Raw genomic sequence first — 14,645 nt, 5'->3', positions numbered from 1 at the left:
AATATTACATTAAAGGTATATGGAAGCGTAAAAGAAACTATGTTTCAACTGAAATTTATATAAAATTCAATTTAAGTATAGGAAATACCGGATACTTATCCGGTATCCCGATAATAATCCGGTATCTAGATTTAATACCGATTTAACGAAAAGCATTCGATTATAGTCAGTCCTATTTTGTTCAGTAGACTATACGGTAAATATAATATAATGTTATTTATAGGCTAAATATACGACTTTATTGGTTAAAGAAACATTAAAAAAATAATACCTATATATTCAATTTAATAGTGAAATATAATAATCACAAATATTTTGGTACTGGTGTCCGTACATTTTTTCTTAATACTAATGTTTGATTTGTAATTTTCTTAATATTTTGTATTTCCTAGATGTTTTCCATTTAAACATATTTGGCTAGTGTATATTTAATTTTTCTATTATTTATCCATCTATTAAAGCCGCTAAAGATACCATTAGTACAGTAAACCAAATGCAACAGAATAAGGATGAACGTTTATGCATGTATCCAAAGTATGTTATAGGAGAGTATATCATAATTTGGAGTATGTAAAACGTAAAATAGGAGACGTAAAAATTCTTGTCCATGGTTGTTTATTTATTTTAAAGGAAATCAGTATTGAATTTTCAAAGGTCTCGTGTTTCAAATATTTGTATGGTGCATACGTCTGGATATGCTGGCCATTTCACATCATACACTAGTATAAAGAGGAGACTTAGACTAATTATGTATACTTTTATCGTGCCTAAGCGGCTTTAACAGTTCTTACTCATAGAGATTCACTGAACTGTGTTGAAATTAGAATAAACTAATACATTGAAAGTTGATGTGATTTGTTCAATAAAAAAAACGACTTAATATTAACTGAAATTCATTATAAATTATAAATACAACGTATACAAAAAAAATTATAATTTTGAATTATAAGTATGAAAAATTATAACATATATATATATGTATAAATATTTACATAGGTAATTAAGCGGTGGGATCTTTAATTACATACCCGCTATTTATAGTACTTGTACGGGTCTTGAGATTGAATTATCTTATAATTATACATTACGTATGATACATGTTCGATATTATTTAAGTATATAAGCACTGAAGTCACGTTTCGGCAGCAAAATATCTTTGTACTGTTTTGTATGTGCATATTATAACTACAGAATCAAACAATCAACTAAACACATTAAACGGTAAATAATAGGACATACAATTACATTCTAAGTAAATCCTACACAATAATGTCAATACGATTTTTGTTTATTAGAACCGGACCGTGCCGGACGCCACATAAAAATACAGGCTACTTTACAGTGAAGATATGTAACAAGTGTGCCACGCTTGTATAAAAAAATGTAGGTAAATACACTTATCTGGTACAGACTATCACGTTTGCACTCAATAAACACAAAACTTTACACAATTCACAGCTAATTACTAGACATTGCAATATTCGTCATTAATCTAATAGTAATGGAACATTTGTTGGAGGCATGTCATACCATTGACCCCATTTACATTATCATCACATTTTCATGAATCCAAATTTAATATGATTTACCCATTCTAATTATTATATCAATGCAACTCTGTTCACCAGAGGGGTTTTTCGTCTGCTCGTGTGCGACTGTGTGGTAACAGGCTGGTATATGAAGCTTGTTTTTGCTCGTTTGGCTGAATGCACTGCAAATTTAAAAATAATTATTACATTTTCAAAGTATGCACCCAAGCAATTCTAGGCTATAACATTGCTCTACTTATACCCGTTTATTGTATATTTGTTACTCTTTCACGCAAATACTACTGGACCAATTCTAATAAAATGTGGTGGACAGATAATCATGTCCTAGTTCCGCGGGATACAGACAGTAGTCAATATTACCAAAAGGAGTGTAGTAGTGAAGAAATAATATAATCAAAAACCACAATTAAAAAAATAATTTTAGTAGAATAAAAAGATTTTGTCTATATACCGACTATATATGAAATAGTATATAAATGTTTTGTTATTGAGTAATTTCCGCTACCAATGCGTATAAATTACAATCAATACAACACTGAACTACATTTATTATTCAGTTAAAATGCAAATAGATATTGAGATGCAACTCATGATGGAAATTTAAAATATCACATTTTACGTATTACACTAACACACAACATCCCAAGTAAATAAATAATCGATGTATTTAACAAATATTTAGTGATACATATAACTGCGTGTCAATAGAGTAAGAAAACAGTGAATTTTTGTTTTATTATATCCATATAGACATAACTAGAGCAACCCATTATAAATTAATGTTATTCTACTGAGGTGGATTTTGTAAAGTCGTCAGGGTAGATATCAAAGTTGCAGTATGCTTTGTAAACTGTGTTTCGGTTGAAGAATGAGATAAGGCAGATACACTACAGGATAAGAGACATCTTAGTCCTTCGGAATAGCACCACATAAGTGCTATCGCTAACATTACACGTTAATGTGATGTCCGTAGTGTTGTTTACATATATAGGAGATTTTATATTAAAATGCAGATATAACTTACTTGTGTAATCTTCCGTTAAAGATAAATCCAACTTTACAGGTTTAGCAATGTCGATGTCAATTTCTTCATACGATTGGTCCAACACCTGTAACCAATCAACCAGTTAGTAATAAAATTTTAAAATAGAGGAATTGTGTATCAATTTAGATAAGAACTATGTTTTTTTCCTTCAACTGTTCCACTGATTTCTGAACAGTGAACAGTGCGTCACCCGTCACCCTGAAGGAGACTTCTGTACGAAGTCTTAACAATTACCGCAAAAGAACAAAACAAGCAAGTTCATTCATTAAACTTTCAACAACATTTGAACATAGTTATATAAAAATTAATTTAAAAAATGGACACAAGTTTTTTACATGAGGTTATCTGGATATTATTACAGTGAATATATTAATACAATATTAATATAAAGGTCAATATGTTTGCTACGAACTATATATGTATACTATTATATCGTATTGGCACCCTCATTAGTAGTATCATTCACATCAAAAAGTTTCACATACACTGTTATTAGGACCAGATTAACTAGATTTATGCAGAGTAGGTTACGGGCTAAGAGCCATTGCATTACATGGCCTAGGGGCTCCGACATGGTTATTCCCACCGCAACTATGAGCATTTTACTTACCTCTACGTCACTAACATCTTCACCAGATTCCACGTCGGTTATATAGGATGTGAGTGAGGATGGTCCTGTTGCTAGGAGCCGGTAGGTACCGCCAACCATGCCCGTACCCTCTACCACTTCTTCCACTTCCAATTCTTGGTCAGACATTTCCTAAAATAGTGACGATACGAACTTTTTGAAATTACTTGCAAAAAAAATTGTATGGAAGAGATTTTACTAAGTTACCAATTATTCTTTTAGAATACCAACAGACTAATTAACTATATATATTACGATCTCGGTGCTCTAGCAATTTAGTACACCTTACTTCCCAGGATCGCGGATTCGATTTCTCGGACGATGCAAACATTTATGAGCAGAATTGTATATATTGGGCTAGGTGTTTTCAGTTCTGATTAATATGGGTGTGAGATATAATAGTTAAAATATTAAAAAACTGAGTGCATTAAATTTTTATGCATGCTATCAACAATAAGACAGAGTTCCAAAAGTAGCAGGTGGTAGATTAGTCTGAAAGGGATATAAGCTCATAGCAAACCATGTAATTGTACCTGTTCAATAATAGCCTCTTCTTCTTCAACTTCCTCTTTGATTTCGGGGTCTAATTCTACATCTGCATCTAGTTCCGTATCTGCATCTCCGTCTGCGTCGTCATCAGCATCTGTGTCACCGCCTACTCCACTGTACTTCATCTCTCCCCTTTCTAATGCTTCTAAGCTTTCTGTAAAAAATGTTAGCATTTATCACTTATTGTTTTTTTAATGGAATTTTAAACTCCTCAAAGATAAAAAAGTATCTCTACTTTCTAAATATCATAAGTTCAAAATGAACTAACTAGTGTATATGATGAAATAGTAGTATTATTGTTTTTTTATCACTAATTTTCCAAAATTAATAGTCATTTACATTCTATTGCAAAAGTAAATAATGTAATTGATTAGTCAAATCAGGCAATTGTCATAATGGAAGTCGTCAGAATAGAAGTTCAAACCATTGAGAATCCTTTAAGAAAATATAAAAGAATAAAAGTTAAAAGACCTTTAAGAATAAAAGTAGTATTGTCCAAATTTGTTTTCTCAGTGATCTATTGATATCTTTAAAAAAATTTGTTAAGGTATTTCAATTTTTCAACTATACCTGGATAAACCATCGCCTTTTTTATTGCTTGTGGATCTTTTCGTGACCACTTTTGAACTTCTTCATCCATTTTTCCTACTTTTGATGGGTTCATAGCCCATAAACATCCTGCAACGTGAAAAAGGTTTTGTATATTTATATCGATATATATTACGTTGAAATTTCAAATATATGAAAATAAAATGTTCCATACCTTTCCTTTGACTTCCATTTGTTGATGGCTTTTCAATTTTTTCAAAACATTTATTTAAACTAAGATTATGTCGAACAGAGTTCTTCCATCCATTTGGTGCAGTTTTAAAATATGGGAAATGTTGACTGAAATATTTTAATCTACATTAGAATCGCCACGAAACTATACATTAAAAAAGTATATCATTGGATTTAGTGTTGACACTTACCACATAAAATTGTAAATCTCTGAAACGGGCAGACTTCCGGTTCTTGAGTTCTTTAGAGCCATAGCTATTAAACATGAATATGAATATGCTGGTTTGGGAAATTCACTGACTGTACCTTTATTACTAGTGTTTACATATTTAGCTTGGTTCGTATCTACTGTAAAAGCTCCACTAACTGAAGTTTTAAATATTTGCCTATTACTATTTAATGAAGAGTTATCAATCAATATTGTTGCCTGGTTTTTGTTACCATTACTTAAAATTGTTCTAGATTGTTTAGCATCCAATATATGTATATTGCCCGAAATAATTGTTTTAGTGCCAATTTGTTGTGTTATTTTTTGGTTTGTATTTAATATAGAACAACTTTTATTATTTACTTTGAGGATTTCTGCTTGCGATGTTTTTATTCTCACTGTTGGTGTGCCATTGTTTACTTTAGACTTATCCAAGTCCTTAACTAAATCTTTAACCACATTCTTTTCTTGTTTTCGGACATAAATAACCATTTGAGTTGCTTCTTCTAATTTTTTTGGTGCGGGTTCTTCAGTTTCTTTGGGCTTTGAAACTTTGATGGTATTGGGTGAAAATGTTAGATGACTCTTCTCTTCCTTGGGGCTTGGTAGTGATGTACTACTATCTAGATCTGTGTTTGCTGCTGCTGAAGTTAGTAGTAAATTTGAGGCCTCCTCTTTTACAATATTCTTTACTGGTGTTTCAGCAAATGTTGATGGCATAACAGAGTTTGGGTTAACCATAACGGCATTTGCCTCTGACCCATATAAATCTAGATTATGTACAAAACTAGTAGTGTGGTTTAGCCATGTTGATGAAGTATCTGTTTCCATGTCTAATAACGGTGACATATCAGCAAAATTAAGACCTAATGAATCCTGAAATAGAGATTAGAACGCCATGAATTTAATTTCTTATAATTTGAATTATATATTAGATAAATAATGTAAAATTGTAGAAATACTAACTGAAAAATCTGTAATACTACTAAGGTCTGTTGCTATTTCATTTTTTATATCCATATCCAGCATGTCCTGGAGTGAGTCAGTAATATACAAATCCATGTCTGAGCACACCTAGAAAAGAAAAACCCCAATTAATTAAAAAGTATTTTTAACTAAATTATTATGATAAGAGGAAATAAGTATTACGTGGTAGTAAAATACATATACGTACACAAATATGAGAGATCATTTGTAGACGTTTTAAAACCAAATTAGTTAAGTTGTACGTGTGTAATTATATTTTAATATGCGACAAAATTCAATAAAAAATATATAAATTATGTTTTTCATACTAATGTGAAAACACATTGATTGCTATACATATGTATATGCTAATAATAATTAGGCATAAAATACGGTTATTATCAGCCTATTGTTTACTTTCTTATTACAATAGTCCGTGTAGTTTCGCGCCAATTCTATAAAATACAGGCAAGCAGGCAGACGGAACGGGACAGTGGCGCAGTCCATTGAAACAACTTCGACGGAAACCTGTTTTTGCTTTGTGGTATGCGCTACCCTAGGGCCGCACGAGTATACTGCACGTAAGCGAGGCACTTTGTGTTCAATAATATACAACATTGAATCCTTTAACTCATACTTAAACAACATAAAAAGATAATATATTATTTAAAATAAAATGGTACCATTATACAACATGTGAAATATTTTAATTAATATTAACCCTATTTTAAGATTTACTAATGTAATCACTCATAACATTTTGAGTATTATTTATTGTTTATGGGAATTATTTCCAAATATTTTCCTTGTGTACTTTAATGTCATAAAGACCTATACCAGTCATAACACTATGTCTCTTGGATAGGGTCACGCGTCCGGGTTATATGTAGTAGGACGGAACATTCGTAGTGAGGTCGTGTAAGTATAAAAACTGTACCAATGAACGGAACAAGTCCAAGGCTTCCAAGATTCGGGACGAGACGGGATATTTTTTGTGGGAGCTTTTACTCGGCGGCCCTATAAATAAACTCGTTCTATGCCATAAGCCCATAAGTACTTGATACGTTTTTACATTAATGGACACAAACTTAGCCTTGATGTTCTTCCGATCGGATAAGAAGAACAGATAATAAACTATTTTAGTGAGTATAATTTTATTTGGGGAAAAATTCTAAAATAAATATTATTAAAATATATAAGCATTCAACTTCAATTTATGGAAACTAATAATCATTTAAGTATTTGTTACCGCATTTTTGTTTACGTTATATTATTTTGTTATGTAAGTAATAGATTATTATATAATTATATTGTATTACATTATACTTTGTTTTTGTGTATAGTATATAAACCTCACATACTACATAAAACAATAAAGAGAAAAGTGAACTTGTTTACGTTTTTAAAACTTCCCGCCAATAACTTCAGAAATGTTACAAGGGGGAAAGAGAGAGTATTAGTTAGGGTGGCAGAAAGAGATAGATGTATAAGATCGAAAGAGGGTGGATCCGACCCTAATGACATGGCAGCCGCTACACTGCCATCGCACCCTACAACGGCAAACTGACTAGGTTTTCATTCGAAATTATAAAGCTTGCGCGACATTTTACAATTACTTACTTCCTAATAAATAAATAACTTCACATTAATTTTGATTGTTTTACAACTTTCGAATAAAAGCAGGTGGTTATTGTGTCTACCTAAAAATAGAATTTAGTTTGTTTATTTATCAATAATTTTGTTTATATTTGCATTACATTATTAAGAAACAGAAGTCATTAGTTTGTTTATTTATCAATAATTTTGTTTATATTATGAAATAGATAGTAATAGTAAATAGAAATAGTATTTAATTTTAAAAATCGCTAGATTATATAGTATATAGGTAAAGTCGCAATTTAAAAAAGAATAAACTTGTAATTTTTTTTATTATATTGTGATGTGAGCTGGATTACGTAAATTATATAAAATATAATTTACAATACGAATACAAATACACTGCATCAGTTTTAAACAGTCATTTGTCTATGACAGTACAACTGTTACTAACATTGGCGACTGTCGCCTACAGATATGAAATCACTCTTAGATTTTTAAACTATGTTCTAAAGAATTAATTTAAAATTAGTACATCTATATTTAAAAAAAATTATAAATTAATTTTATTATACATTAATGTCATTTTGTATGCAAGGTCACATGATAGTAAATATAAATATATAAATCTTGTCATTCATGTATGTAGTTAACTAGTTACTCGTATTGAACAGGTTAAAAACTATAGGTATTAATAATTCGTCTCGTAGACGTTGCGTTGTAGGTGTATTACAGAGGGCCATGAACTCTGTTTTCATTATTTAGAGTTCATCTTGCTTACGTGCAATATGAGGAACAAATGGATCTTAATATATATTTTTTACAACATGTAGATATAAAATTCAAATGTCTAGAATTAGTTTTGTAAGAATACGTTAAATTGTATAAGTCGTTGTCAAAGAGACGGTTTGTATGCAAAAAGTCAAACAAAATAGAGCAAAGAACATGTCGAGTTTAGTAAAACATCGATTATAACTTTTTTGTATCAAAATATTCCTTTTTTTGGTTTTTGATATTTCAGTACCTATGACTTTAAGTAGAGTGGCGAAGGGGGTAGGGGGTAAGGGGGGGGGAAGATGCAGAGGCACTGCGAGGGGCCCGACGATGTCCTCGAACCTGACCGCGCGCGTTCGCCTTGAACTCGGTCGGCTCTCGCGCCGCTGACGGTCGTCGTATGCGTATGCCGCGAAAAATCGACGACTCGGAAAAATGGCAATGAGTTTGAAATAGTAGCAGGTTGCCATATGGTGTATCTCAAGAATTTTGTCTTGAGCCTGCATAATATAAACGGCTAGAAATATTATGGATCTAGGTAGACTTATTATAACTTACAAGACCTAAAGTACTGTATTGCATCATCAATATGACAACAATATATATTCTATATCCTATATAAGTAATACATAATGGAACTACTATTGCTGTGGAAGTGTTTCACAAACATGACGAAGATTTAGCGTAGGCACTAATACCAAACTCGCCGCAGCTAGGTACCTATACGGTTTAATTTAGAATTTTCTTCGCTCAACAGGTGTATCTGAACTCTTTCATTATACCCTTGTTATGACATACCTTTTAGGAAACCATAGATATCAGTGACGACTTACATTCTTAATCCGTTATTATACCGGAATCCATCCTATAAGTCTCTACCTGCCTCCAGAAACTTGAAAAGAGAACTGGATAAATCTCAAACAAGCATAGAATAAAATGTATTCAAGGCAATAAATATTTTCATTGGTGTATAAAAAAGATATTTGAATAAACTAATCGACTTATTCTGTTTACTCATTCAGAGTAAACCAAATAAGTCGAATAAAGTGCTTTTAAAAGAACAGTGTGGTATTAATCTGGATTTGATTGAAATTATACTCGCGAGTAGATCAGCTTAATTTTAGTTATCAAAATATAAAAGGTAAGGTGAAGTAAATACCTACATAGAAGAATAATTTTTATTTTTAAGTTGACTTTAGTGATTGGGTTTTGAAGATAAATGTGTCGGGTGTCGATTGGAACCTGCATAAATTGCCATGTTTTTATTTCAAGACTTGTGAATTTGACATTGTTTTTTCTTTATTTTTTTACATATAATAATATATATAAAATTGTCAAATCCTAACGAGGTGAAAACTGTCTATTTGTCTGTTAAGGTCTCACGTAAGAAAGGATGGGGAATCGATATTAAACACAGAATATGTTGTTAAGTCGGGTAAGTATATAAACTAAAGAAATCTTATAAAAATACAACCCAAAGGGGTAAATTAGCAAAATCAAATAGGTCATATATTACTGTTAAATAATTTTTGAATAAAATACTAGATGGCGTTGCATAAGTGCTTTATTTTTTGTCGTTGGACTATCAATAGTGGGTGGTGGCCTGGGTGCACAAGCTGACGAAGTCGGGGGAAGCATTAGTACAATATCTATATCTAGAATTATGGACACGTATATACTTTTCAAACACAATCCCAATAGTTATCTTTAATTAAAATATAAACACTTAAAGAAGTTTTTTTTATAGATTTACTAACTCTCATTTTTATGATTATTTTTTAATTTGTAATTAACACTATATTTAAACAATTTCGATTTTTTTTATGATTATAGTGATAGGTCACGAAAATCAGTATATAAAATATCTGTAGTATTGACGTAAGAAATGTCTATGAAGTAACAATAGACAGGTGGTCACTAATTTTTCATCAGGAAACTAAATAAAATTAAAAAGTTGGTAGGTACTTTTGGCGGGAAAATTACGCGCCGACTGTTTCCCAAATGCGCGCGCAATATTGCCATGAAGGTACATCAGAGGGGTTCCGTATTGATTGCAAGCGCGTGTAGCTCCCCTCGTCCCTTTACTTCCCTGTTTTGAATGTGGGGAGGGGAAACTGAAATATTTTGGTGGAGTTTTGTCGTGTTCTGATAGGTATTGGAATATCTAGGAAACATCCTTTACGAGTTTTTTAATGGCTCTTTATAATGTAAAGTTATTAAAAAAAAATAAGCTTTCTTATACTCGAAACAATCTAAATACGCTTCGAGATAAGTGACATACTAAGTACATTGTATTAAACTATTAAAGATGTTACTGACTTAAACACTGAAAATTCCAAGTACGAGTAAACACATAATTTAACAGTTTATTATTTTCTTTATATGATAATTACTCATCTCCGATCATTTCTATAGATAGATTGGTACTGTATTAGTCTAATATTCATTACACGAAATGTGATTTTGAGATCGGAATTTATTTGTGGAGGGTTTTTGACGGTTCTCATTGGTACTGGTATTGGTAACCATGGTTATGAAAAATGTCATTGTATTTTTCTCGTTTACATATCTATGCCTTCATTAACAACTTTTCAGTAACACCAATGATAAGATATAATTAGTACAGAGTTTTATTTTTTAAAAATTCCATATATACCATACAAGTAATCGCCATAAGCAGGTAGTTTTACATGATAAAATTGACTAAAAATTTACAGAGCAGTACGGATTACCGAAAATCTAATAATATAAAAATACCTAATCTAAAGAAAACGTTTACTTATTTTGTTCGGAACCTCTGAGAATTCGACTCGAACTTACTGGTTATTATTTACATCATAATGTAAAGCCGTGACAAGCTTTTTCAATTTTCACCCATAAAATATACCTTGTAAATCAACAAGTAGGCAAACCTACCTGTTGTCTAATTTGAATTTTGGTTTCTATATGGTAGTATATTAAAATCCGACTTGAATTAAGACCATGAGCCAAAAATTAAATATTACTGGCTGTATCCCACAATTAAGATGAAGTGTTAATGATATTATGGTCTTCTATGGTAGGTGGTTTCAATAAAATGTTTTGTTTGTTAAACATTAATACAACGAATAGCACATTCTATTACTGAAGTCGCCGATCGTATGTTACATTTATAAATGTTATTATGTGTTCCATAATATTATAGCACAATTGAGGATTTAATAGACATAATTACTATGGAAATGTAAAATACAGAGAATAATAGTAAAATTCGATACAAAATATTACAATAATAATGCTTGATCAATAGTAGGATATACTATGATATCGGAAAAACTGTTCAAATATATTTATCGGCAGGATGTATTTTAATGTTGTTCAGAATACAGAAGACGGGATGGACTAAATCTTGCGATAACTCTTATCATAATTTTGACTCAGGTAAAGGAGCGGTATATGGTGTTAGTAGGTAAATATTTTTTGTGTCTTTGAGTTCTTCGTGTGTCTTTTACAATTACATATAATAATAACAGCCTTCCAAAGTCAACAGCTGAACATAGTTCTCTTGCATACACACCTGCTGCGATTTAATCCCTACATTACATATGAAATTGTCGTTTCATATAGTTTAATTGCTCGAAAGTGTTTCCTTGTGTAGTAACTGATCGCAATCGGCATTTTTTAATGACAAACAAGCTGACAGCCCACCTATTAGTAAGTGATAAGTAGTGATAACCGTAGCATACATAAACAGCACTACGGACATCACGTTTTTGCTTAACTCCAGTGATAACGATCATACGTTGCTATTCCGAAGGACCAAGATGTCATGCCTCTTATTCTGTAATATCTCTTCCTTTAACATAAACACGCCTTAGAAAGCAAGCTGTTTGGTGACTGAAGTATGTAGGTTACACTAAGCTACCACTTTTTACAAAGTTTATCTTGGTAAATTAACTTTTTCTATTTTTGGAGTATTTCCTGTGGTCTGTACACTTGTAACTTATTTTTTAAGCTACATCGTATATAGCATTAATAAAATATGCCTATAAATACAATTCATAGACACATCTTTCGCTGAGAGACTTAACACTGAGAATAATAACTATATATGGTTGCTCTGATGGGTTAGAGCTTCAACAATTGTTTCAATACAATATTTAAAGGTAATTTATATATTGATTTGTTTGCTATTTTTATAATATAATTTGATGATGTAAAATTATTGTGAATTGTTAAAAGTATTCAGGTCTCACACTCAACAAACTTGCAATCACATTGCGTGTTTTTATATTCCATGTAGGGTTCATATTTCAGGCCATGTTATTGTTTATATTACCTTAATGTTTATTCCCAAGTAAACATACCTTAAGAATAATAACTTAACGAAATAAGCAAGTTAATAATTTGGTTTCTTACAATTTAAATGTCCTTTCTATAAATTTACTAACCTTTATAAGCAGGCAAAAGGGAAGTCCATTATCATTCAGGTTTCCTAGTAATAAGTTTAATTAAAAATTCTTATTTGTGATACTGTTTTTGATTACCAAAAGTAATTTTATTTCTGTATTCATGTCATTTTACTAATATTATAAATGCGGAAAGTTGTGAGTGTGGATAGATGGATCGATGGTTGTTACTCTGTCACGCAAAAAACTACGGAATGCTTTTTTTTATACTTTACAATAATAAAGAATATACATCAGAATAACACAGGCGGGTAAAATCGCTGACACAGTAATTAATAAAGAGACATCCACATTCCCTCTCTTATTCCGTAAATCGTTACGAAGGCACGTTCTTTTCTTTTGTTAACATAAGATATTGACCTGCTTAATATTGTTCACGTAGCAGTAGTGGAAGCAGCAGGGAGCATGGTAGTGCAAGTGCAACTATACGTATACTTCGTGCCGACAAACGCACACAAACAAACGGTGCACTCATTGTTCAGCGTTTTGAAATTCTCATTAGAAACGAACCGTGGGAATTGTAGGCAGGTAGCTTTAGGTATACCTGTTGTATTTATAATCGAGTAAGTAAGAAAATATTAATAGGCAAGTCATCATAAAATCTTTCAAACGGCTGGACTGATTTGTATGTAAGTTGATACAGATATAGACTGTATCGTAAATTACAAAATAGGAGACATTATTATTACATGTACACTTAGATGGTGCTTTTAATATTTTTGTAAAAGATTCTTGAATCAGTATCTCAAAGAAGTTAGATATGCAAATTATATAAATACAAGTAATGGCACTTTTATGAATAACTGTAATCGAATAGACGATGGGCGAGATTCTCAAGTAGAAACTCTCAAAATGTTCTGGACTCGCCACATGAAGAATCCGACTCAAAAATGTTCAGATCATGATGGATGTATATATAATATTGGTTAAGTACAGAAGTAGACAATGGATCAGGTGAAATGATCAAGATGATGGTATTACTGATTTGCATGGGGCAAAGATTTAAAACATTGTAGATTTATTTATCTTTGATGATTTTATGTTTAAAAACTTTAACAGAACATATACTAAGTATACATAATGGGTTCCAACTTATTCTTATATTAATTAGTAACAACTTAGGAAGTATCTACACGAATAGATATTGTATGTGGTGTGGTTGTGTTGTGGATACAATCACACTTTACAACCGTTTGAAGTTCATTGACGGCGAATTGGCGCCATTTTACGTGGATAAAGTCGTACGTAGTAGGTACCAATGCAGCTAAGTACGTAGTTAACTATTATTATTAAATAACGGCGTTTAGAACTTTAAATAATAATAAAGAAAATTAATAAGTAGTTACTTATATAACAAATCTTTATGAATCATCAAGAAAAAGAGAAACAGTAAAAAGATTATTTTCGTCTTGTGTTGTATACCTACTATAGACAGGTACGGAAGAGAGAAAGGGACAGAGTATATAGAATGAGATGAATGTCCGTTATTTATATTGACTGATAATATAAATATCATTTGCCGCGTGTTATTACTACGAGTTTGCTTACCATATTTGTTAATTGCTTACAATTAGAATTGTTAGATATTTAAATGCTAATTTACAGTCTCTGTGTACGAAATGAAATCAATTACTTAATGAATAGGTAGTGCATTCCAATTGCATGGACAGCAATTTCCCGCCACTTCTAAAAATGATGATTTCTGTTAATTAATACATTTAGCCTAGGAATAATTGTAATCACATTAATTAAATGAGATAAATAAGAGAAAACACGAGCAAATCGTTTTACATGACGTTAAAAAGAGCGGGACACGTTCATTCATTGGACTTTCCCACTGAACAAACCTTGTTTTCACAACACCTAACAAAAAACAACTAATTACGGGATAGAAAATTCACTTACCGAATATTTATTCATATAAATATCCTTTTGCTCAACAGAATAATCCTGAATTTCACACATTTACGCTTTTTAACGTCATTAGATTGACAGATATAATACCACTCACTCCATAAAAACCACAATCTGTTTTACTATTATGTGAAAAGGTACACAAGAATGGTCTCTTTTACTATTGGAGGCTTCTGTCCACGTGATC

At 31.3% G+C, this 14,645-nt stretch overlaps 1 protein-coding gene across 2 annotated transcripts; it reads right to left on the bottom strand.

Moving 5' to 3' along the window:
- Positions 1-917: 917 nt before the first annotated feature.
- On the bottom strand, positions 918-14,588 carry LOC131847053 (uncharacterized). 2 transcript variants are annotated; one of them, XM_059196497.1, is made up of 9 exons: positions 14,450-14,588; positions 5,727-5,834; positions 4,744-5,636; positions 4,536-4,660; positions 4,343-4,450; positions 3,757-3,926; positions 3,206-3,355; positions 2,575-2,659; positions 918-1,711 (listed from the first exon to the last, which is right to left on the bottom strand). In XM_059196497.1, exons 1-9 carry the CDS (start codon positions 14,507-14,509, stop codon positions 1,602-1,604), a joined length of 1,809 nt encoding a protein of 602 aa, XP_059052480.1. In that variant the 5' UTR covers positions 14,510-14,588; the 3' UTR covers positions 918-1,601. The 2 variants fall into 2 exon arrangements, with proteins under 2 accessions (XP_059052480.1, XP_059052481.1); XM_059196498.1 differs by lacking the exon at positions 14,450-14,588 and adding an exon at positions 9,854-9,874.
- Positions 14,589-14,645: the final 57 nt, after the last annotated feature.

Source organism: Achroia grisella, unplaced genomic scaffold (assembly GCF_030625045.1).
Source record: "Achroia grisella isolate CSIRO2021 unplaced genomic scaffold, CSIRO_AGI_Agris_v1 utg515, whole genome shotgun sequence".
NCBI lineage: Eukaryota > Metazoa > Arthropoda > Insecta > Lepidoptera > Pyralidae > Achroia > Achroia grisella.
The sequence above is the reverse complement of the archived record's forward strand: the minus strand, read 5'-3'. Positions and strand labels throughout refer to the sequence as shown.

What these genes read in the sequence shown, in the direction of transcription:
- LOC131847053 (XM_059196497.1), bottom strand. Translation starts at nt 14,509, where the DNA reads ATGTGTGAAATTCAGGATTATTCTGTTGAGCAAAAGGATATTTATATG. An exon ending in AAAGGCGATGGTTTATCCAG is followed by an intron (nt 3,927 to 4,342) that starts GTATAGTTGAAA and finishes CATTTTTTACAG; the next exon opens with AAAGCTTAGAAGCATTAGAA. An exon ending in TTTAACGGAAGATTACACAA is followed by an intron (nt 1,712 to 2,574) that starts GTAAGTTATATC and finishes TTAAATTTGCAG; the next exon opens with TGCATTCAGCCAAACGAGCA.